The sequence below is a fragment of the Poecilia latipinna genome, unplaced genomic scaffold (assembly GCF_001443285.1).
Source record: "Poecilia latipinna isolate Pla-1442-1.1 unplaced genomic scaffold, P_latipinna-1.0 Scaffold214, whole genome shotgun sequence".
In the NCBI taxonomy this organism is placed as follows: Eukaryota; Metazoa; Chordata; class Actinopteri; order Cyprinodontiformes; family Poeciliidae; genus Poecilia; species Poecilia latipinna.
In genome coordinates, this window is record NW_015112830.1 from 163699 (window position 1) to 189390 (window position 25692).

The window sequence follows — 25692 nt, forward strand, 5'->3', positions numbered from 1 at the left end:
TCTAACATCAGAGATTTTGCAGCAGCTCAGCTGGACAAGAAAGCTGAACAAGTGGTCCATCTTCAATCGGCAAGCTTTTCCCTAATCAGATTGTCCTGCATACAATGAATTTCCTGTGTTCTAAACTGTATCATGCAGGATTATTTTGCCATAATTAGTTGACCCTGTACTGAACCAGAAATGCTTACACAACATTACAAATCATTACAAGTGCAGATGAGTAGAAGCCCTTAACATGAATTTGTAATTTAATAGCAAAATATGAAAAAACAATTGAGAAACAATTATTTACAAAAAAAAAAAAAATAGATATAAAAAAAACTATCTCTTTTTCTTTCCTTTAGTAAATCAGAAGGTTGGATCATAACACGTTTTGTACACATGACAGAGAGTGGAATCCTTGACCTCTTTTCACAATAATTTCTCCAGTTCATCCAGAGACACAGGTTTTTCCCCATGGACTCTCCTCTACAGGCCTATTTGAGTTTTTAAAAGTTTTACATGTAAAATGACCACTGAAAAAGTTTTTTCCCAACCATTTCAGATCATCATCCTGTTTGAAAGACCCTCGTCATGCCCTCTGGTTTTTAGTCAGGGGCTAGCAGATTTTTGCTTAAAATCTTAAAAGGTTTCAGGGTATATGATACTTTGCACTCTAATAAGGTTCCAAAGGACTTTTGGAAAAGAAAGATTACCACCACATACGGAAAAAAAAAAAGTCTGATGAAGCTCTTTTATACATGGTATTTGCTTGCAGCCATGTTAACTTGAGCATGTTTTCAACTGGAAAACTCAATCTAAATCTCATCTTAATAAAGCACAGGTATTCAGCTAAACTATATATAGTTTATATAGTGCAGTATTGTAAATATTAATACATTTTCGGCTAGTTACCATGGATGTAGGTTCCATATGATTGACTTGTCCTGAACCCAGGTAAAACATTCAGCTGGCGTGTCTAGAGCAAAATATGAATTATTTTAAAAGCATGAGCTGGCATACCTGGTTTTCTGTGCCTCTACCATACATAAGCTTTTGAATACCCAGGTCAACACTTTTTGATAACACACTTTAGTAACTGTATAAACTTATGGATGATTGGTGTTTCAACGTAATAATGTCTAATAGAACAATGTCGAATGTAATATGATGCAAATATGTTATATAACAATATTGATTCTTAGAGAACTAACATCAGTCATATTTGCCACTGTGGCACCGTCATTTAAAAACCCTACATGTCACGTCACCATTTACAGAACACGATTCTCGCGAGATTTTCTTCCAGGAAGTTCCACGTCAGTGTCCAATGCACTGCTCACTGTAATAGAACCCCCCGACCGAAGTGCTAGCAACGATTTTATTCAATCAAACTGCGATAACACGGGGATAAAACATGGTAAGTTACATTTTAAAGGCATATGCGTTTGCATTGTTTCGATATATTTCAGCTGAGATGCTCGATTAACTTTAAAAATGTTGAGGAAATGTCAAATGGAAGTAGTCTCTTGGAGTTAGCTTAGCGGCTAATGAGCGTCAGTTAATATGAGATAACTTTCTAAAAAATGCTTAGGCTGAAATATTTCCTCGACCTTAAATGTTAAAACCTTTCTTGGTAGAGTTATGTTTCGTATTTTACGTCTCATAATGCATATATATTAAATAATTTATGTCGCGTAAAGTCGTTCATGTTCAGTGTTAGCCGCTAACTGTTGATATAAATCACATTTCGGTTCTTAGCTGTATAATGTGTTTTCTCAGCGTATGGAATCACATTATTGTTTTTATCTATGAAGCCTCTGAGGCTGGACATTAAGAGGAGGCTAACAGCCCGGTCGGACCGAGTAAAGAGTGTGGATCTTCACCCAACCGAGCCATGGATGCTGGCCAGTCTCTACAACGGCAGCGTCTGCGTATGGAACCACGAAACGCAGGTATGAAAACGATTTAAAGAGAAATCACCGAGTGGGGTTGCACAAAATATGCACTTTTTTGAGTAATGCAATGATAATGATAATACATCCTGATAGTAAAAATGTTACTCTAAATAATGATCACGTTTGTTTTGGAGACAAAGGGGATAACATCGCATTCTATATTCACTAACCTCTGTGTGTATTTTTAGACTCTGGTCAAGACTTTTGAGGTGTGTGACCTGCCTGTCAGAGCGTCCAAGTTTGTGGCCAGGAAGAACTGGGTCATCACCGGAGCAGTGAGTAACATGTTTATTTGTTTATTCACATCAGCTAAAGTGGATAGTAATGTAATGCTGTACATTACTATCCGCATGTACAGTATGATGTGGATAGTAATTATTCCACATCATACTGTACGTTATGTTAATGTATTCATGCTTACTTCTGTCCTGACAGGATGACATGCAGATCCGTGTGTTTAACTACAACACCTTGGAGAGGGTCCATATGTTTGAGGCCCATTCTGACTATATCCGTTGCATTGCTGTTCATCCAACCCAGCCGTACATCCTAACCAGCAGTGGTAGGCTATTGACTAAGACACACGATAGGCTTCTGCTGTGTATATTTTGGTGCACATGAGGATGATTGTGTTTTTGTGTCTGTGCAGATGATATGCTGATCAAGCTGTGGGACTGGGAAAAGAAGTGGACGTGCAGCCAAGTGTTTGAGGGTCACACTCATTATGTTATGCAGATTGTCATCAACCCCAAGGACAACAACCAGTTTGCCAGCGCCTCATTGGACAGAACGATTAAGGTAGGTGTCTTGCAGCGAGCAAGTTGCCACATTTGCTGTCACTGTAGTCGTGTTTCTAATCTGTATTTTATGCCGATAATGACATCTAATGCCTATCTGCAATGCTTCTGAAGTATTTAATATAAATACTTCAGAAGATTAGGAGATTAGGAGGTGTTAGTTTTGATTCCAACAAAACAAGAGATTTACAAGATAATCCCAAATTTTGTATGAATGCATAATATTACTCCTTTATTATTATTATTATTATTATTATTATTATTATTATTATGTTCTATTTTTTTTATCTCAACAGTGCATCAAAGTACCTACCGTTGGTATATGTCTATAATGAATAAACATAATGAGAGTTCTTAGTTTTGAAATATTTAATGAATAGGGGAAGCAATTAATTTACCATTTTTTTATGTATCGAACAGAACCAATCAAAGTGTCTTTCTGATCTCTGACCTATTTATTTGTGCATCTAAAAAAAAAAGCGTATTACACCTTATTGTTGAATGTGTTATGACACACCCAGATCAGATTGCAATTCACCATCTGCTAGGGACCACTTTGTAAAGATTGTAGCACATTCTTGTCTTGCACAGGTTTGGCAGCTGGGCTCTTCTTCTCCCAACTTCACTTTGGAGGGTCATGAGAAAGGAGTCAACTGCATTGACTACTACAGCGGAGGAGACAAGCCCTACCTGATTTCAGGTGCAGATGACCGCCAGGTCAAGATTTGGGACTACCAGGTTAGAAAACTTATCAATCCTTTTAGTGTGTGTTTTTATTTTGAAAAAATGTTTTCTTTTTCTTTTTTTTTTTCACAAAGATTTCAGCGTACAGTGCTCAAAAATTCTGTTTCTCTACATGTAATTTCTTTATATTAATATTTCTGTTTGTTGCAGAACAAGACCTGCGTTCAGACTCTGGAGGGCCACGCCCAGAATGTCTCCTGTGTCAGCTTTCACCCTGAGCTGCCCATTATTATCACAGGATCTGAGGATGGTGCGCAGAAATCCCTCTCAGTCTCACACGCCGATACACGTATTTCTAACGTTGACCAATTGCTCATTGATTAATCTTTCTATCTTTTTTTTTTTTTTTTTCCTCAAGGTACGGTGCGAATCTGGCACTCCAGCACATACCGCCTGGAAAGCACACTCAACTATGGCATGGAGCGAGTGTGGTGTGTGTGTGGTCTTAGAGGCTCCAACAATGTGGCACTGGGATATGACGAAGGCAGCATCATTATCAAAGTGAGTGGATGGAAAAGTTGTTTAGAGAAAGCTGTAAAGATTTTTTTTTTTTTTAAGTAAAAATTCTAACGTACATTGTTAATATTCTGGGTAGGTTGGTCGGGAGGAACCAGCCATGTCTATGGACACCAACGGAAAGATCATCTGGGCTAAACACAGTGAAATACAGCAAGCCAACCTGAAGGCCATGGGCGAAGCTGAAATCAAGGACGGGGAGAGACTGCCGCTGGCTGTCAAAGATATGGGCAGCTGTGAGATTTACCCTCAAACCATCCAGCATAACCCGAATGGACGGTATGAAACGGCTTCTTCTGGTAAAAATGCTGAATGTAAAAGAAAACATTTGTAATCATATGTTACTAATTTGTGTGTTGCCAGGTTTGTTGTGGTATGTGGCGATGGGGAGTATATCATCTACACCGCTATGGCTCTGAGGAACAAGAGCTTCGGTTCAGCTCAGGAGTTCGTCTGGGCCCACGACTCGTCCGAGTGAGTATTCACAGTTTGAAAAGTAAACGTGGATATATTATTTTCATTGGGTTGCTATTAACAACCATCCGATGAAATGTGTGCTTTGCAACAGATATGCCATCAGAGAAAGCAGCAGTATTGTCAAAATCTTCAAAAACTTTAAAGAAAAGAAATCCTTTAAACCCGACTTTGGAGCAGAAGGTAATCCACTCACTGTTTCTTGCCAAATTTGTGGTTTTGGAAGCAAACAAATAGATTCGATTCACTGAATGTGTTGGCTTTTCAGGGATCTACGGGGGTTTCTTACTCGGGGTGAGGTCTGTGAACGGCCTGGCATTTTATGACTGGGAGAACACGGAGCTAATTCGCCGCATTGAGATCCAGCCCAAGCACGTAAGCCATTCGTTTCCTGGGTTTTACCTATTTGGATAATTTTGGAATATTTATGTTTGCATTGTATAATGACAGTGTTTCTGCAGGGTCTTTAAAGTTGTTAGCTCAATATTAGGCTTAAATAAATTCACATTATCCACATAATTCTAAAATTACTCGTCTTCCCTTGTGTTTTTCATGTTTCTACTGGTTATTTTACGCATTTGGTTTTTTTAGAAATATACTTGGAGCAATTCTTTGTTCTATTTATTGGAGTGTTGGCTGATAAATCTGGGTTATTCCTACCTAAACCAGAAGACCCAGAAATTCACGCTTCACCTAAAATAAGCCTGCTTATTGTCGCTTATTTAAGGAATTAACCTCGATATTTTCTGATGTTATCAAACATTATAAATGCAATTATTAGTTTAGTTTGCACACATTCTTTCGTGACTCATATAGATTTAAAATTTAACTAAAGCTTGCAGAAACCCTGAATAAAGCCCTATCGATGGCTGTTCTCCATGAGTCCTCTTCAAATAGGTTCTTTTTATCATTTTTCCTTCTCCTCTTTCATATTTCATATAGATCTTTTGGTCAGACTCTGGTGAGTTGGTTTGCATTGCCACAGAGGAGTCCTTCTTCATTCTCCGTTACATGGCAGAAAAAATAGCCGCCTCTCAGGAAAACAATGAGGGCGTAACAGAGGATGGAATCGAAGACGCCTTTGAGGTCAGTATTTGAATGAATTTCCTCTTATGCAACATTTGGTTTATTGTCTGTGACAGGTTGCCTAAATCACTGTTCATTGCTGCTGTTTCTACTATTTACAATGTGGCCATGTTGTCTACAGAAGAGACAACGTCTAGAGTTTTCAAGTTAAACGAAGATGCTGAAATTACAACTACAATACTGTTTTTTTTGTTGTAGATTTTTAGAATGAATATCTTTGGATTTTTATTCTTATGCAAAATCTTTTTTTTTTTTTAATTACAAGAATGCACAAAAATAAGACACAATACTGGAGGAAATATTTTCAAAAACGTTATCCTATTTTGCCTGATACATCATACATTCAAACATTGTAATAATTCAAACATTTTTATTATAAATGTGTAACATTCATTTGTATTGATATGTGCCCAGGTGCTGGGAGAGATCCAGGAGATCGTGAAGACTGGGCTTTGGGTCGGAGACTGCTTCATCTACACCAGTTCTGTAAACAGACTCAACTACTACGTAGGAGGAGAGATTGTGACTATTGCACATCTGGACAGGTGGGACCGATTGCTTACATTTGGTTGTCTTGGGATGGGGCAATGCAAAGAAATATACTTTTACCCCCTGCCGTGAGTGATCCAGACGTCTTCATCGCTCTTGTTTTTTTGTCGCCCTGCAGGACCATGTACCTGCTGGGTTACATCCCAAAGGACGACCGTCTTTACCTTGGAGACAAGGAGCTCAACATTGTCAGCTACTCCCTCCTGGTTTCTGTCCTGGAGTATCAGACTGCTGTGATGAGAAGAGACTTTGGGATGGCAGACAAGGTGCTCCCCACCATCCCCAAAGAGCAACGGACCAGGGTTGCACATTTCCTGGAGAAACAGGTAAGACGATTCAGTCAGGGCAAATTTCTTTTTATTCAAGTGAGAAACACCCCTTCTTTATGTTTTTTTTTGCATATAGAGTAAAAGTTTAGCAAACAGGGGAAAAAAAACTGTAAGAAATGTGTTTTAAAAATAACTTAGTCCTTACAATGCTTTTCACAAGTCTTACAGATAACTGAGTTCATTTTACACACTTAAGTGTCTTTTTTTTCCCCTCCCGTTCTTACTTGGGGCTGAAACGATTCATCAGATTAATTTTGACAAGCCAGTTATTTAAATAACTAATTTACTAAGCGATTAATCGCTAACTGGAGAATCCAGACTCAAAAGGTCATTTGATGTAAGAACAACATAGTCAAGAGTAGCAATTAAGCCAAACCTGGGAAGCAATATACATTTTGCATTTAAGATAAAAAAAAAAGTGTATTTTAGCTGCAGATGCATCCTTGGCTACAAATGATCAAACATTCACTAAAGTATTTATTTTTCATTTTAAAAAGGAATTGAATTAGTTATTTGCATCTTTTAATGTATTTTTAATATTGTATGAAAAGGCTTAAGTGAAAAATCTGCAGACTGTGTGTTCTTTTTATTTTTATCTCTAATTCATCGATAGAATAATCAATAACAGACATGCGTGTTAGTTGCAGCCCTTGTTTTTCTTTTATGAAGTCAGCTTTGTTTTCCTACAGCCCGATGGCTTTGGTTTGTCTCGTCTCTTCAGGGTTTCAAACAGCAGGCGCTGGCCGTGTCTACAGACCCAGAGCACAGGTTTGAGTTGGCTTTACAACTGGGGGAGCTGAAGATCGCCTACCAGCTGGCTGTGGAAGCAGAAGTAGGAGCAACCTCATTATTGCATCGTTTTCCCTAATCATTGCAATTCTTAATATTCCAGTTGACATCATCAAGTCCATTGCTAATCATTGTCGTTTTGACCTTTTAATAGTCTGAGCAGAAATGGAAGCAGCTAGCTGAGCTGGCTATCAGTAAGTGCCAGTTCGGCTTGGCCCAGGAGTGCCTGCACCACGCTCAAGATTACGGCGGCCTGCTCCTTCTCGCCACCGCCTCGGGGAACGCCACCATGGTGGGCAAGCTGGCCGAAGGGGCAGAAAGGGACGGCAAGAACAACGTGGCCTTCATGACGTATTTCCTCCAAGGGAAGTAAGTATCGGATCTGTGTGTGCGTACTTGTGCAACATACCTTAAAAAGTGGCTGCCTTTGTAGCACTTTAAAAAAAAAAATCTACTTTTCCAGACTGGATCAGTGTCTGGAGCTCCTCATCAAGACTAACAGACTACCGGAGGCAGCATTCCTGGCGCGGACATACCTGCCCAGCCAGGTGTCCCGTGTGGTCAAACTGTGGAGGGAGAGTTTGGCTAAAGTCAACCAGAAGGTCAGATCCATCACCACCATCGTATCTTTATAAATAATATAAATGGCTGAAATTAAACCCCTTTTTCCTGATATTTCTGCTGTATTTTAGTGAACATTGCAAGACTATTAAATATTTGTCTATTTCGTCTCCACTGCAGGCTGCTGAATCACTCGCAGACCCCACAGAGTATGAAAATCTCTTCCCTGGGCTGAGAGAAGCATTTGCAGCCGAACATTACCTGAGAGAGACCTGCATCGGCAGCTCCAGGCCCGCCAAAGATTATCCACTTGTTACAGTAAGTCCAGTGGCTGGTGGTAAATGAAAAAAAGCCATGTGTCTTGCTCTGTAGGGCTAGCAGTGATTTAGAACTGGGTAAAATGGATGCTAATCATGTAACAAAATGATCTTTCTTTCTATTTTAAGCCCAATGAAGACAGAAATATTCTGGAGGAGGCTCAGGGTTACGAACCCAAAGGCACCTTTGTTCCCTTCATGCCCCAGGTTTGTTTACAGTACCGTTTTCTCTTAAAATGATAAATCACAAGTCTCCCTTCTGTAATCTGCAAAGATGGGATTCTGCTGGTAGGCAGCCTAAAAGTCAAACCCTCGGTACATTTCTTGTCTCTGATCATTCATCACGCCTTCCTTGGCAGACAAAAGAGAGCGATGAATCCAGCTCGGTGCCAGCAGCCTCCGAGACGCCTTCACAGCCCAAACCCGCAACTCCTGAAGCAGCAGTTCACAACGAGGAGGAGGAGGAGGAGGAGGAGGAAAAGGAGGAGGAGGAAAAGGAGGAGGAAGAGGAGGAAAAGCTTACATTCGCACAGTCAGAGAAAGAGAAGGTTGGGCTTTCTTCTCTTCATTTCACATGTGCATAGTCCAATTTATATAGGGCATCTTAAGTGAAGAACATTTCATCTGGGTTTCTCTGCAGACTCTGGATGAGTTGGAAGTGGACCTGGACAACATGGAGCTGGATGACATCGACACCACAGACGTCAACCTCGATGACGACTTTCTAGACGATTGAAGTTTCCACCGTCCTCCTCAGCGCTCTTCACATCATATTTAAACAAAAGAGACCAACATCCCTTTTTTTTTTTTTTTTTGTACTTATATCAAAAAATGTATGTTGTCATACCAGTTTTATTAGAAAACTATGACATCAACAATGTTTGAATGAGAACTAAAGTAGAGGGCCCACAGCTGCTCCATTTTGTACACTCTTTATCAAATGAAAGTTTAGATTAACAGTCTACGGGTTAACTTCATTTATGCTTTCCCTCTGCGCTTTTCTGTAATGTCATGTCAGTGTTTAATAAGTCCAATAAATTCTGGTTGCTGTATATATTAACATTTTGCTCTTAAGAATTTCCGTTTCTTCTTTTCAAACAGAATCGTCACTCCATTTTTAAAGTAATTCATAACTTGTAAATTATGAAGTTATGAATCTAAAAAAAATCCCACTCCTTTGATAAAAAGTCTAATTTCGTGTCCTTGTAATCAACTTAATTTAGATTAATCAACACATTTATCTTCCACATCTATGTTTACCTAAAAGTTATTTTATTTCCAGTTTGTTTTTTTACTTCATACACCAAAAAACGCCAATGTATGTGATGTAACATCTGAAAAAGTTTAAGGAGTATAAATCTTTTGTAATAACCTGACACTGTATTCCATTTTAAAACTTAAAGTGACCAAATATAAACCACATACCCATTTAGATAACAGTAAGAAAAATGAACCAGTCATTTTGTATCATTAAAAGCATTCCAATTATTTTCTCATAAAATGAAACTTAAGCAAAACTTTGTCTCGAATTCATGATCCTGTATGTTTCAATGCAACTTGGTGAACTAATGTCTAAGGATGCTCCAAAACTCATTAAATCATATTTTTCAAACTAGTATGACGCTGTTGAGCTAAGTGCTATATGAATGTAGCTCATTTTTAAATAGCTACCACTGGTGTCAGATTATTGCTTTAAAAACAAACTGACAAAACATAATTTTGGCTTGTCTCGTAGTAACTTCACAATATGGATGAAATCAACCAGGTTATTGTAGATTACAAATATTTCTTTCTGTATGTATTTTAGTTTAGTTGTATAGGATACGTCTCATAAAGAGTAGGAAAAAGGTGAAAATGATTTATTATGGCATCAACTTTTAAAGTCTTTCAAAAGCCACTGTATTTTTAATGCATTATCTTCACTCTCCCATCTTTAGTCAGACCACTCTGTTGCAGTTCTCCTCCTGACCTGTAGATGGCGCCCCTGTTAAAAAACGTTCAATATTTTTTTTTTTTTTTTTTTTTTACTGTTTCGTGTGCAACAAAGTACCGAGCTCGACAGTTACGAAGAAGGGAAAGCCACCCTTTCTGAGAATCTTTATTTTGCTCCAGTTTCATAGCTGATTTTTCACATTTCCCCCAAACCTTTCTGCAACATATCAGGAGTTTAACTGAACCTGAACCAACCGTTGTTCGGTCTTTTGGTCAGTGTTGGGACGCTTTGTGGAGGAGCAAGTTTTTTCCCCCTTTCTTTTCAGTGCTTAGTCGTTTTGTTGAGCTGCCACTGGGGAAAAAAACCGAACCAGGACTAAAAGCGGCGAGTTGACGAACCAGAAATACACCGGAGAACCGCGGCCCCAGCCGCCGCCGCCAGCGCAACGGGGAGTCGGGGCCCGAGAGGGAGCCTGCCAGGCCCTCGGCTTGATGCACCCAGCCTGCCTTGCTGCCACAGCGACAGTCCGGGATGGGGGAAACCAAAATTATCTACCACCTCGACGACCAGGAGACACCGTACCTTGTAAAGCTTCCCGTGCCTGCGGACAAAGTCACGCTAGCGGACTTCAAAAATGTCCTGAAGAAACCAAACTACAAGTTCTTCTTCAAATCTATGGACGATGACTTCGGGTAACTAAAGGGGGTTATTATCATTGTGTGTGTACCGTGGGGTTAGGATAACGACCCCATGTTGTCTTAATGACTATGCTGCTGAAATAGGCTGTTGTTAACTAATTCACCCCCGATCCAGTTGTGTTCTCCCCATTTTTCTTTTACATTGCCAGGTTGTTGGTGCTCTTGTCGTTTCTTTGTTAGCTGCTAGCTTCCACCACGGATCTGCTCTGCGTCCAGACCTCCGTTTGTTTACATTGCTTGTCTCGAATTTGTTTGACCAAGTTTGGTGTTACAGTCCCCCGAATCAGAAACAATAAAAAAAAAAATTACTGGAATGACTTTTAAATATTTAATAGACAAAACTGAAATTGTGGTCACTGACCTGAGTGATGGATTCTTGGTCTGACTTTAGTACTGTCAGATGTAGGTACATGCATATATGCTAACTTACTAGTGTCAAAAATGTCCAGGGCCAGTTTGAGTCGGTGAGACCTGCAGGCCCCTGCTGCTACTGCTGCTGCTGTTGTTGTCTATTAGCCAGAGGAATGTAGAGTTGGACACAGGAATGTCCTCTTCATCACTCTGGCAGCTTTATGAGCATTGCCTTTTGTGTTAAAACACAGCAGGGAAAAGTGGACAATTTATCCTCCTTTAGACAGAGTCTGTCTAGATTTCTAAGAATTAGAAAGACTGTATGTAACATTTTTGGCAACACTTGCGCCAGTTTTCCAATGTTGCCCCTGAATAAACTTCCACTAGGGTGGGGCAAAAACTTGTAAAATAAATTGCAAGAGGGAAATACTCATTCCTGTTTATTATATAATGAGGGAAAAAAAGCCACCTAAACCTCAGCTCTGAACTGTGACTATTTAATGACATACTCATGTAGTTTTTATGCCATTATTTTTTCGAGGAAGTTTCATTAAGCTTTGATATTTTTCCTTGGATATATAGCTGTAACACTTTTTGGAACATTGAATTTCTGCCAATTTTATTCTTGTGAGGCAAAGCGTTGTTAAAGTCTAAGTTTTGCTTTATATGGCCATCTGTAAGAATTGCTGCAGAATGTGAGTAACTGTATGAGTTTATTTTTTTTTTTTTAAATCTGGGTGTCATGGTATTTAGTTCATTTTGCAAAAGAAAAAAAAAACAACATTTGGCTTAAATATAGCAATGATATACCAAATTACTTATATCTGGTGTGTATAAAATGCACAACGGAAGATCCAGAACAATAAAGATGTACAATTTGAAGCAGAAGCAAAAGGTATTTTATTAAAAGTGGTTTCAGCTCAGTTATTAGACAGACTTTCAATCATGTTTTGTAACATTCAGAATGGAAACAGTTTTTACTCAAGTTGAAAACTTACTAAACAGTTTATGAACCCCATGTCTTATGAAAAACTGGATTCTGTTTTTTTTTTTGCATAAAAATGTAAACAAAGATGCATAAAATGGTTTGGACGCTTCTCTTTAAAAACGAGCAGCAACTTTTCACACTCGTCCTAAAATAATTTACCACTGTTTATAACCACAATAATCTCTTCTGAGATTTACTTTAATTTCAATGCAGGTGCATAGTTCCTGTTCACTAATGTAGAAAAAACACCCATTCAGTGAAGTTGTAGTTATCGAGCCGCCATTGCATAAACATCAGTTTTTCCCATCTGTGTCATGTGAGTGTAACAAGCTGGTGTTATTTGTGAATTAGCTGGGCTATGTGCTGTTGTATCCACCTTTTAGCAGTTTCCAAACTTGTAACTTTAAGAAAAAGTTTCTTTGTTTAACTCCTGTCGCCTGAGGTCTTGTACTTTGAACAACACTTTAAAAGAGAGGAAACAAAAGCAAAAGTTGCCTCAGTGTTTGTTATTGCAGATGGATGCATTGCGCATCTTCATTGCTTCAAAATGCGCCCTCGTGTTTACTCACTCTTTGTTTTTGTATTAGTAACTTTTGACTGAAAAAAAGCCTCTCTCTCTCTCTCTCTCTTTCTCTGTCTCTCTCTCTTTGCAGAGTGGTAAAGGAGGAGATTTCTGACGACAACGCCAGGCTGCCCTGCTTCAATGGAAGAGTGGTGTCATGGGTAAGCTCCGAATGAGTCCTGGAGTATGCTTTGTTTGCTTTGTGCGTGTGTGCGTGTGTGTGTGTGTGTTTGTTCACTGTGCTCGAGTTGTAATTGAGTACCATTGAAGTGTATCGGTAATTACCATCTGTTGTGCACCAATCATGACCATACATCATCTTCAGGGAGTGGCCTTAAGCATCTGTGCAGTAATGTTATTATCAGATAATGATCCTCGAATGAACACACGGACGCTTCTTTTTTTTTTTTTTGTCCCCGACAGTTTTTCCTTTTCAACTCGTCGATGAACAAATAAACCTCAACAGCTTTCAGACATTTCCTCCAAAGTAGCTGCACAAACTAATCAACACGACTAGTCAACACGTAGATCATCGTTTAGTATTTATCTCCTTTAGAGCTTCTACCAGTAACTCTCCTATGTCGAGAAGTAGATCTGGTGCTGGTTCATAGCCTCCCTTCCTGTTTGCCCAAATGAAATTAAAAGCAAGTGAAATCACAGGATAGCAGGAAAATGCCCAATAACAAAGCCTCTCACTTCTCTTCATCTAACGAGAAGATTGAATCTCACAGGGAGGAGAGAGTAAACTTAAAGAGGAAGAATGTTCTGTGTCTGGATGGAAGAGATGGATGCCTCTTGTTAATGCCCCACCATGTGGTTACAATTATAGCTTTTATTTATTTTATTTTTTTTTCTCTCTCTAAGCTTAATCAACACAGAGCTGCTGCTGTCTGTTTACTTCTCCTTTTTTGTGGTAATTTTCATTAGCGTGTTTGGAGATTGTGAGGCTGGATTTAAAAACAATAAATAAATCACATCCTCCGTCGTCCACGTGCACGACGACGCTCACCTCTGTAGGGCTGTTGAAATTTTCCACAAACGGGGGCAGAGTTATTTCTGCTACATCCATTTGTTTGTCTCCAGCGCTCATCTGTTGTTTCAGTCATCTGATCGGTTGTCCTCCGGGCGTCCGGCGGCAGATCTCGGCGCTGCTCGACAAACGGAATGATGCCGTGCTTTACTGTCGGCCGAGTAATTAAATGTATCATAAAAATATTTTGGAAGTTTTTTCCATTTGGTCCTTTTGTTGAAAATGTAAACTCTGCCTCCAACATGGTGTTAAAGACACTATCTGGTTCGTTTTGTTTCTCACCCAAAAATGTATGCAATTAAAAAAGTTACAAAAATGAGTTTTTGAATTTGGCTTTGTGCACAGATGTGTTGATGACATCTCAAGAAGCAAACCAATGAGACGGCATTAGTTAACGTCATTTTTTGACATGAGTGTTAAAGTCTCATTTTGGATGACCCATTTCCTCTTCATAAATCTATTTAGTAATTCACCAATCAGTCGCCCGGAGATCAAAATCAAATCTTCCAATCAGCTCCGACCAGGGATTGGCAGGTCAAATACTGAAAAACCCGTTTTAAAAATTATTTTCGTAATTTTTAAAACGTATGAACCTCCATTATTTTTAATCTATAATTGCGTCAAACACCAAAATGTACTTCAGTGTGCTTTTATTTATTTTTTACTTGGTAATAAATTAGATAAAGGTTAAGGACATGTGCTTTTCATAGGTGGGAATAATGTGTAATTTTCTGCCAGATTCAAAACGGTTACCTCTATTAAGCTGCAGCACCTGGATTTTCCACCGAGTTTTTCCTCTCAGTGCAAATTGAGGTCAAAGAAAATTTGCTGTTGTTTAAGTTTACTTAAACGCGTCGTGTTCTTACACTGTGAATGTTTTTAATCTACTGGTTCTAAACTAAGGCTGCATGATTGTAGAACCAAATTTCTTTGTGAAAAAATGTCCCACTACTTTTTTTCCCCCCCATTTCAAAACGCTGCAACTGTTGCTAGAATATCAGTATTTTTGCAAAATCCTGGTCACCAACATCCAAATTGTTGGCGGGAATGAAAAATTCCAGATAAACTAATAGCAAGCATATTTGGAATGTATTGCACTTTGTTTGTGATGGCCTCCCGATTATTGGATGTAAGCGGTCCTCTGCATTGACGATGCTGGATATAGTGAAATTACAATGTTAAGCAGCTCTATCTCGAACTGAACAGTCTTCATCTGGAACTTTACTTTTCATCTTGTGAGATTTGTGACATCATAATTTCAGAGGCTTTGAAGGGGGAAAAAAAACCTATTAAATAATGCAAACAAAGGGGAGAAAATCCAAATGGGTGTGATCAAGAAGTCTGACCAGTTGCCTTTTGCCTTAAAGTGATGTCATCTGAGGCATGTGAGTGCTTGTTTTTGGGAAGGTAGGGTTTATTAGAAAATGTTTTACAAACAAAAAATGTAAATATATATAATTTTAAAAATTCCCGTCTTGCACATGACAAACGCCTCAAGATCAGTTTGAATAATCTTACAGAAGCGTGTCTAATAGCTTTAACACACTGTTTAGTTGGACACTAGTACTCGGCAGTCTTTCCTCGCTCTCTGACTGATTTTTACTCTGTTTGTGGATAGTTGGTGTCAGGAGATGGAGCTCACACAGACGGAGGCTCGGTGGCCGACAGTTTAGAGCAGACGCCCCCTCTGGAGAGAACCGGGGGAATCGGAGACTCGAGACCACCTTCCTACCAGTGAGCATATTGAACGACAGATCGGTTTTGTCTGTTTTATTTTTATTTTTTTTCTGTGCCATGGTTGAGAAAACTAGACAGGCTTTTGCTTCCTATTCTCTGAAGAAAGAACATTTAATCTTTTTGTCCTTGGGTTTGTGTAGGAGTACAAAATGTAGCAGTTACGTTTTTCTTCCCATCTTCTTTACAGTTTACTTATTAAGAGAGGAAATCTCTTTAGGAAACCCGTCAATGCTGTAATATGATTCTAAAATATTCCATGCAGGCATGATGGTCAAACAAATGCAACGCTCACAAAAGAAGTTCTTGTCATTTCCGCCAAACAGCCTCTCTCCATGCAGATGATTTCGACCAAGAGAGATTAGTTGTAAACATTTATTTTAATGACCCAGCTGCTCTGATACTGACCAGGAGTCGCTCTGTGTCTGAGTCTCTCTCTCTCTCTTGCCTTCGCTCCGTCTTCAGTGGGAAAGCAGCAAGCGGGCGGAACAGCTTGGACAATGACACAGAAACCGGCTCCATTGTGTCGCAAAGGAGAGACAGAGACAGGGAGAGGCCGAGACGGAAACACACAAACAATCATGGTCAGAAAGTCCTGCCGCCTGCTGAGCTCTTAATGCATTGTTCAGTTTGTTGGATTTGCAAAATTCTGTATCAGTCATTTGGACGTTCATATAGCTACAGTTACCTTGTTACAATGAAAAGTAATTTTATTTATCTTATTGAGCTTTGGTGATATGTAAGGTAGATTATTTCCATTAAGGTGAGGATGAAAAAAAAAGTTTGACATGACAAAAAGCATTACATTTAACTTAACTCAAAGTAGTTACTTGGAAACAAAACTACATGGAGCTTTAATACCCAGTTAGAGATGTTTGATTTGATGTTTTTTTGTTTTCTGGAGTGCCACTGCTCAGTTCTGATGTTTAATTAAAGTGCTGCGCTGCTGCAGGTGGGAGGCAGAACGGGTATTCATCACGAACGATGGGACGCGGAGCAGCCGACTACGACAGCTGTTCATCCTTCATGAGCAGCGAGCTGGAGTCCACTTCCTGCTTCGATTCAGAGGACGATGACGCAACCAGCAGGTCAGAGGTTCTATACGGCTGACCTGAGAATTTTAGGACATTTAGTTGATTGTTTATGTCAGAGTGAAGCAAAATTGTAACCGTCTTTTGTTATTCACAACACATTAAATCGATCAGTTTTTGTTATCAAGTTTTTGTGAAGCTTTGACAGTTTCCATTTCATATAAAACGTTCTGTGATTCAAGCACATGTAAGAGAAACACATGTTTTTTCTTTGTTTTGACTTTTAGCCTCACCTTTATTACTAAAATGTGAATTTTGACTTGGCAGCTTCCGTACCGGTGCTTAAATGCTGCTCATAAAAAAAAATAATGACTTGTTTATGACTAATTTTGTAAAGTGTTAAATACTCTTAATGTATTCTAGAGTTGTAGTTTCTACACTATATGTAAAATTCTAAAAAAAGAAAAAAAAATCGTTGCCTGTTTAGGTTTAGTAGCTCCACTGAGCAGAGCTCATCGAGATTAATGAGACGACATCGCCGTCGCCGACGGAAACCGAAGGCCTCCAACATGGACAGGGTGAGACGGCACAGACCTTTGAGTAAACCACAGCAATTCAACTACAGATGTTCTGATGAAAGTTCCCTCCAGATTTAAATGTTTCTTTTTGCTTTGATTCCCCCCCCCCACTAAGCTATTCACTCATTTTCTTCAACGCTCTTTGCAGTCTTCATCATTCAGCAGCATCACAGATTCCACCATGTCTCTGAACATTATCACCGTAACTCTTAACATGGGTAAGTCACATGTCCATGTTAGACTTGGCTGTCACCACAAACTGTCTTCTTTCACTTTTTAAACCCTGCCTCTCTCCCTTCCTTCCTTCACAGAGAAGTACAACTTCTTGGGCATCAGTATTGTGGGTCAGAGTAATGAGAGGGGAGATGGAGGAATCTACATCGGTTCTATCATGAAGGGAGGAGCTGTGGCTGCAGATGGACGGATAGAGCCAGGCGACATGCTCTTGCAGGTGTCAATATGTACAAGAAACTAAAAGAGAAATGGATTTCCCAAAGGTTTTTTTGTGGGGGGGGTACTTTACACATTGAATAGAAAAGAGCTTTCTTGCATCAGATGCACGTATGCATTTATAATACTGCACAGTTGCATCTAGTTTGAAATCACAATTTTTCTCAGGGTATTTCCTCCGAATGCAACTGTTTTTAACTGGCTATGCATTTTTTTTTTTTGTTTGGTAATTTTTAACATTTACATGCACTAGTCAAAAAAGAAAACGTACACAAAGCAAAAAGAAAAAAAAATAGTACAGACCTAGACAGACTTAAATTACTGTCAATACCAAGAACTAAAGTGGGTTTTTTTATTTCACCTTTGCATTCTTTTACACATACAGCATAATCAAAATCAAAACAGCAGAGTCACTGTTAACAAACTCATAAAAGAAAATAACCATAATCAAACCTTTCTCTATTTGTTTAGTAAGTTATTTTTCGTCTTCTTTTGTTTTTTTTATTTAAACAGTGAAAAACACAGATTTAACTCCTTATTAGTCCTTCAAATTGGAAGTACAATTGCTCTTAATATTTTTCCTGACATTTAGTTTTTTAAGCAAGCCCTTAAGTTCTTTTAAATGTTTGTTTTGGGGGTGGGGGGGGATTTCTTTCCCAAACTCTTATATGCTGTAGTTTGAGACATGCAGCAAGTCCAAATAATGGCTTTGCACAGTGGGATTTACTGGCACAACAGAGGAACTGTTGTGTGGGAATTAATTTAGAGTGTGCTATGCTGTTGGCAAAACGCAGACAGCCTGACTCTGTTTAATTTTCTGACCTTTGTTCCCTGTGTAGGTGAACGACATAAACTTTGAGAATATGAGCAACGACGACGCGGTCCGGGTGCTGAGGGACATCGTGCACAAACCGGGGTTAGTTGCCATCATTAATACGCTCCGCATAATAATCCCCATAAAACAGGAGTCTGTTAAAGTTGGAGATAATTTTCTGATGGTTATATTTAATGCTAATGGTCTGTGTTTCAAACAGCCCCATTACTCTGACTGTTGCAAAGTGCTGGGACCCGAACCCTCGAAGCTGTTTCGCTCTCCCCAGGAGTGAGTTGTCGTTTCTTCTTTTATTATTCTTTTTAGACAGGTTGGGAAATAGACTGAGAGGGTGAAGAGACACGTTTTTTTGTTGTTTTTTTTTCTAATTGGAAATGTGTTAAATTGGCAGGACACATTGAATCACAGTCGTCATCAAAATGTTGCCGTTTGCAATAATTGCGATTGTAAAGAACTGCTCGCCTGCGATGTTTAATAGACTGTTATAATTCAGCATCATTTGAAATCTAGCAATGCGTTTGGCACTGTTGAAAGGTCTGCATATGCGTATAGATGGCTGAGCTGCTAAAACCCAAGTGGATTGTGGGAGACATTGTGGTGATGGACAACATGGCGACGAGGGAGGGGATGTCACAATTTCTAACAGTAATAATACCTCGTTTTCGTTTCAGCTATTTCAAATGAATTGAACGTGCAGGTTTGGTTTAATGAAATGTCTTTGGGAAAACAAATTGGATTTCTGCAAATGAAAGCAACATAACTCACCTGTCTTGGCATCAAGGCGAACCGCTTTTAACCGCTTTCCTCCTCGCATTCAACAGGTGAGCCCATCCGGCCCATCGACCCAGCTGCTTGGGTGTCCCACACAGCCGCCATGACCGGGGTTTACCCTCCGTACGGCATGAGCCCTTCCATGAGCACCGTCACCTCCACCAGCTCCTCCATCAGCAGCTCCATTCCCGAGACAGAAAGTGAGTCATATCGCCCTCCACCGCTGCCTGCTGTGGCTTGTTATTGCGGCATTTGTATCCCAACTGTCGTCACTTTTGCTTAGGCTCCACGTAGTCTGCTACCATGTGAAAGCCGTTGCTTCGGGTTTGTTTTCAATATTGCAGTGTGATTGTTTAGCAGCTCTGCTATCACAAACCGTCTGACTTTTAATAATGCAGCAACATCATCTCTCACCAACACGCTGCTAAGACTCGAAGCGTGGCCTCGCCCTTAAACTGCATTCCTGGGACGGCTCTCTGTCCCAGTTTTCAGCCCCACAGCTTCCATCTGTTCAATAACTCTTCCCCCAAAACTGAGCTATAACTCACAAGTTTTAATCTTCCCTGTAATCGTTGGAAACGAGAAGTTTTGGCTTCGTTTCCAGGAGAGACGCGTATTCTCTTTCTGCGACGTTTTCGACCGGCTTTTGATTCGATTTGCATTTCTGTAGTTTTTTCGCTCTGAGATGAAACATGTGTGTCATACACTTACAAAAAGTCATAAAAGACGTATCATTGCTTTGGAATGCTGGCTTTATTTCAAATGCAGCAACAAAGAAGTTTAGTAGAAAGAAAAATATTGCAGTTAAAAACATTTATGGCATCTTCAGCATAGCTAGTTTTATGTGTAGTATTGCAGATGGCTTTGCATCTAAGGGTGGATTTAGTTAGCTACAGATTTTTATTTCACAATTCTTAATCAAAAATATTCTATCTTGGAATGTGGTGAGCCCCGAGTTTAATGATTTATGAGGTAGATTGACTTTCTAAGGAATACATTTTCTACAATCTGGTTGTTTTGCAGCTGCTAAGCTGTTTGTTTGGCTAAAGCTAGTTTTACAATCACAATGAAAACAGCCCAGCAAATCCATTTAAGCTCAGACTACAGGAAACCAGACATTATTTAAGGCAAATTCCAAAACATTATTATTTTTTTTTTTGCATTTGTCCCAGTAACACAATTGAGTGGTTCTGGAATCACTGTGGGGGAAAAAAAACAACAACAACAACAATGTAGCTCAGTTTCTTACATGATATTGTCTGATATTTCTGTCCTGCAAACTACTAAGATTTGTTGTCTTGCGTCTCACAGGATTTGATGACTTTCATCTCTCGATCCATAGCGACATGACAACGGTTGCTAAGGCCATGGCCTGTCCAGAGTCGGGTCTGGAGGTGCGGGACAGGATGTGGCTGAAGATAACAATCGCCAACGCCTTTATTGGTGTGTTTATCGGAGAAGGGGGGACATGGTTGAGAGTCAGTTTACATACACCGCCTCACAAAAGTGTTCATACATACCTCTTGAATTTCTCTACATGTAATCATGTCTCAGACGCAAAATTCAGTATATTTTATCACAAGTTTGTGTGATAGACCAGCATGACAGAGAGCATAATTGTGAAAGGAAAGGTGCGTTAGAAAACTTCAGTGGGACTTCTTATTTTCATCAAGGACATGTATGGAGAAAGTTGTTCAGAGTTGATGGGAAGGCGGATGAGTCATTTCAGGCTAACTCTGGATCCAAACAATTTTTTTTTTTCTTTTTTTTTTGGAGACTGCTGTGAGGCTGTGGCAGAGTTTCACCTTTGCAACGGCACAATGACCTTGAACATGCGGCCACAGCTACAGTGGAGCAGTTCAGAGCATAGTCATAATATTTGAGAAAATGCTTGAAAACCATGAGTCCTGTGGCCTTCACATCATTCTTATTTTTTAGATTGTCTCTGCTTAGTCTGTAGTTCAGGATTGTCTGTAGTGCCTAAATACTTTTTTTTTTTTTTTTTTTTTGCATATTTGTTTGATTTCTTATGAGATTTCACAGCAATCTAGTGTGGACATGTAAAGAATGTCGTGTGGCCTAGTCGGTGAAGATTAGGTTCGTTAGAAATGTGAGCTTTGTGTTTTCTAAAATGTGTTTGGCCCTCTCCATCTCAGGGTCCGATGTGGTGGACTGGCTCTTCCATCATGTGGAAGGGTTCTCAGATCGTCGGGAAGCGCGGAAGTACGCCAGCAACCTGCTGAAAGCCGGCTACATACGGCACACTGTCAACAAGATAACCTTTTCTGAACAGTGCTACTATGTCTTCGGGGACCTTTGTGGCAGTAAGCGGATCTTTTTGTGTGTGTGTCGTAATATTTGCTTAAACAAGGGAGACGAGTGCTAACTAACCAACATCTACAAAGCAACATGTTATATACGGATAGAAAAACTCAACGCACACAGTGGGAGTCTAAATCAAATTGTGTTTTTTTCTGTTTTTCAGATATGGCCCACCTCTCACTACATGACCACGACGGTTCCAGCGGAGGCGCTTCGGACCAGGACACAGTCCCTCCTCTGCCTCACCCAGGTGCTGCTCCCTGGCCAATGCCTCTGCCTTATCAGTTTCCCATCCCGCATCCTTACGACCTGCCGCAGCCTTTCCACGGGGGGCCAGCAGCTGGGAGCGCTGGGAGCCAGCACAGTGGTGAGTTGAGTTTAAAATCCCTCCTGGTTCCCATCAGCACACAAATCACACAGCCAGTTTGTGTACAGTTCAGCATTAAAAACAGATGTAAGCTTACAGTCATATCATAGACCAGCATATGCACCTTGTTAATACTATTTCCAAATTAGTCTGTAGTCTAGATCAGCAGTGTTTGAAATCCTCAAAGCCCTTTTTGGCAACAAAACATCTTATTTTTTTCATCTACTGTTAGACATTTTAGATTGTACTTGTACAATCTAAAACATCTCCAACTTTGCACACAGACAGACCAAAAAAAACACGTAACCAACAAGTTTCACGAGAACATATTTCCTCCGAGAGGAGGTTAACATTAATGAGCCACTTTTGGCTCTGGGGCTGTAGGTTGCAGACCCCTAGTACGCAAACATCCTGCTTGTTAGTCCTCTACTTATTCCTCCAGGGTGGAGAAGCTGTTTCTTATTCTTACTCGTTTGACAATCTGATGTGAAATTCATGTCCACATTCAAAAAAAAAAAAAAAAAAAAAAAAAAAAAAAAAAAAAATATATATATATATATATATATATATATATATATATATATATATATATATAATTTATTAATTTTTGTTAAGTTTTAGACATCTCCTGCTGTGTCTGACACAGAGGTGGCTAATTTCAGTTCTGAGAACTAGTTTCCTGTTGTCTCCCTGCTCCACTGACAGAAGTCAAATAGTTTTTGTATTCATACTATGAATACATTTACAGGTTTGATCGCTGGTTTCGATTGGCTTTATGAGACACAACTGAGCTTAGAGAGAAATGAGGGAAAACCTATTAAAAAAAAAAAAAAACTGGCCATATTTACGTCCAGGAATTTTGCGTGTATTTAATGTCTGGGGGAGGAAAAGCAGACTTTGTGGTTTTATGAGGCGTCTGCTTGCGATTTTCAGATATTTCCTGACTAACAACAGCTGGACTCACAGAGACAACATCTTAGTTGTGCTGTTTGTTTTGTGGGGGCAGGAGTTGTGTTGTGTTTCGTGATTTAAAATGTGCAACATGAAGCAATCCTTAAACAGCCCGAGTGTGTTTTTATGACGTTTTAAACGGATGCTTATTTGCTCTCAGCATTTGTTTTCGTGAATGTTGTGTTGCGTTGAGTTAAATTTTAATCAATGCAGCGAAAGTTTGAAAAATATATGTATGATAAAGACTTGTATTATTGTTATTACAGGAGTTCAATCTGGCACTGAGGAAAAATGCATTTGACTTTTTATTTGAGTGTATTTATTTAATCAAACTTTGATACATTATAAAGTAGAAACACAATATAATGTTCAAGCTAATGCTTGTGAAACAATTAAAAGGCCACTGAAATAAAAAAAAAACATTAAAGGGAATGATAAGTTTATTATCAGTGGGGTAAAAAAAATACACAGACATTGTGGAAGTCACTTAGATGCCACTATTTGCTGCAGTGGCCATTGAAGACATTCTTTAACCTTCCTTACTCTGCTGTTCACTCTGCGTGATAGAACGATAAACCAGTCCTTATCCAAGTTTTTATAAATTTTTATCTTAAAAAGGTACATATTTGTTTAAAAAGGGCTTCATTGTTTTCAGTTCTGATAATTATCCATTGTTTTTTTTTTTTCTAACGACTTTTTTTCAGCCCCACTGAATAAATGTACTAAAATTCTTATTGTCAATGAATTTTAATGGAATTGAAGAATACTTTATTTTAAAAACAGCTTTGCCAGAGCTTTTTTCAGTGTATGAATGGCTACATTAACTTCAGCAGTCTAAAGAGTTTCCACAAAATAATTTGCTCTTAATTGTATATAGAAGCAAAATCAAAACTCATACTTTAATTGTCTGCTTTTCCGATTCTTTTCTTTACAGGAAGCAGCGGCTCTAACTGCAGCAAGCACGAGGGTCGGAAATCCGGCGGCAGCGGCAGCGAGTCCGAGATCAGGAGCCACAGAGCTCCTAGCGAGCGCTCAGTAGCTCCCCCTAGCGAGCGCAGCATCCGTAGCTCTGTCAGCCACCGCAGTGCCAACTCGCACTCTATAGCCTACGGGCCCGGCCTCGTCTACGGCCCCCCCGGGCTGCCTCCCCAGCCCACTCATCTGTCCACCGCCGCACCCGGTGCTCCGCAAGGCAGAGAGCTGACGTCGGTGCCTCCCGAGCTGACCGCTTCTCGCCAGTCCCTGCGTATGGCGGTGGGCAACGCCGGAGAGTTCTTTGTTGACGTGATGTGACAATGTGTTGGAGTTGGTAGTAAAGTAGCAGGTCAGATGTTCCCATCTCCTTTCGGGTGAGGAGGACATCATGACATGTCAACGGAGGCAGGAGAGATCGCAAAAGCTGTAACTCAAAGTCTTGATAACTTTTTTTTTTCCAAAAGCATAAAACCAACCCAGTTTTGCATGCTGATTTAAAAAAAAAATGTCTTCATCACTTGTGCTTTTCTCCCAAATAGTAATGCCCATACTTTCTTCAGTGAAGAAACACCCTAAGCTCAAGATGGAACCAAAGTGTCTTTCTCAGGGTTGGGAAAAGTTTGTTTAAGGACAAAGCCGGAGTGGGAGGGATCTGGTGGAAACGCTCAACTGGGAAGATGACTCGGCTCAAATCCACATGGATGGTTTTCATTTGTGCTGCTATTCCCACCTCCGCTCTGCTTTCCTTATCTAACTCTTCAGCCCTCCCCCTCTCTCCTATCCTTGTCAGGAAAAAAAATAAGAGGATGAAGCACTTTTCCTCTGTTCTTTTAGTCCCCACTCTCTGACCTCTAACAAGGAAATAAATCTGAAGAACACTAAACCTTAACCTTGATTCAAATGTTTAAAGTGTTTGCTTGGCATAAGAGAGAAGGATAGAAAGAAATGAGAAATTTTGTATGTAGGATTACAGTCGTTTTTTACTGTAATGTTGCATTTGTTTTGTTATATACATAGTTGGTCACAACTAGGTTCGTTTTGAAGCTTAACAGCAGCATTGAACATTAAGAGTCCTTTTTACACTACAGTGTTGCATTTTATCAGCTAACCAGAGAACTTTCAGTCTCATGATGATGTATAGTGGAAAATTTCTTACCATGCCTTTCACACTACTCTTTTATCAAGGAAAAAAATGTCTTTTTATTTATAAATATAGTTTTATGACATAAATGTTTTTTGTGGGGTCTTTTTTGTGTGTTTGTGATTCAGTGTGTAAGGGTAAAAAATATGAAAAAAAAAAAAAACTTTCTTGGGCTTATTTTTCCCATACTACCTCAGGTCTTATTTGCATTTGAAAGCAGTGGATTCCAGACTCCAAAGTAGGAATGTGAAGGTTGGGCAGTCTGGTTTGCAGATGTGTGTGTGTGTGTGTGTGTGTGTGTGGGAGATGGGGGAAAAGGTATAAAAAGAGCATTATGTGTGAAGTTAAATTGGCCTTAGAACTGAATGACCCTGGACAAGCTGTTTTCTGTGTATTCAGGTGGAAAAACTTGTGCGTTAAGCTGATGTTGCTTCTTTTCCTAAAAAGCTGACTTTTTTTTTAACCTATGCAACTGGATGCCTGCCTGTGCAGTTACAGAATCTTAAAAACAAGTTTGACTTAGGTCAAGGGTCTGAAGAACTGAAAACAGAAAAGGCATGGAATAAAAATTAATGTACTTTCAGATTGTTTTGCATTCAATCATCCATTTCCGTTGCCTTCCCCTTCATTCATCTGTTTTATCCATCCATTTCTGTGCAAGCCGTAAATCATTTTTTCACATGTATCATTACTTTCATTATTTTGGTAATTTGCCCATATGTACACCCATATTTTTATGTATTATCTAACCACCCGGTTATTTTAAATATGTCCCTCTCCATCCATTTCTATTCTGTTCGTCCATCCTCCTGTCCAGCATTTATTAAATCCCTTAAATCATGTCGTTTCCCCAGTTTCAATGTAGAAATCGTCATGAAC

The 25692-nt window shown here is 39.5% G+C and overlaps 2 protein-coding genes across 3 annotated transcripts; both read left to right on the forward strand.

Moving 5' to 3' along the window:
* Positions 1-1279: 1279 nt before the first annotated feature.
* copb2 (COPI coat complex subunit beta 2) lies at positions 1280-9159 on the forward strand. 2 transcript variants are annotated; one of them, XM_015031650.1, is made up of 23 exons: positions 1280-1399; positions 1797-1934; positions 2126-2212; positions 2373-2499; positions 2587-2735; positions 3326-3472; positions 3629-3728; positions 3837-3979; positions 4074-4273; positions 4358-4468; positions 4563-4651; positions 4737-4843; positions 5411-5554; positions 5969-6099; positions 6222-6429; positions 7154-7264; positions 7376-7590; positions 7685-7823; positions 7963-8100; positions 8229-8306; positions 8459-8563; positions 8597-8647; positions 8740-9159. In XM_015031650.1, exons 1-23 carry the CDS (start codon positions 1397-1399, stop codon positions 8833-8835), a joined length of 2817 nt encoding a protein of 938 aa, XP_014887136.1. In that variant the 5' UTR covers positions 1280-1396; the 3' UTR covers positions 8836-9159. The 2 variants fall into 2 exon arrangements, with proteins under 2 accessions (XP_014887136.1, XP_014887135.1); XM_015031649.1 differs by having other exon boundaries at positions 8459-8647.
* Positions 9160-10110: 951 nt separating this feature from the next.
* LOC106946946 (segment polarity protein dishevelled homolog DVL-3-like) lies at positions 10111-24245 on the forward strand. The gene is made up of 15 exons (XM_015031651.1): positions 10111-10724; positions 12723-12792; positions 15280-15395; positions 15861-15979; positions 16348-16483; positions 16914-17004; positions 17153-17222; positions 17316-17455; positions 18294-18370; positions 18489-18556; positions 19108-19257; positions 20369-20500; positions 21214-21381; positions 21543-21746; positions 23632-24245. The coding sequence occupies exons 1-15, from the start codon at positions 10564-10566 to the stop codon at positions 23988-23990; spliced, it is 2061 nt and encodes a 686-aa protein (XP_014887137.1). The 5' UTR covers positions 10111-10563; the 3' UTR covers positions 23991-24245.
* Positions 24246-25692: the final 1447 nt, after the last annotated feature.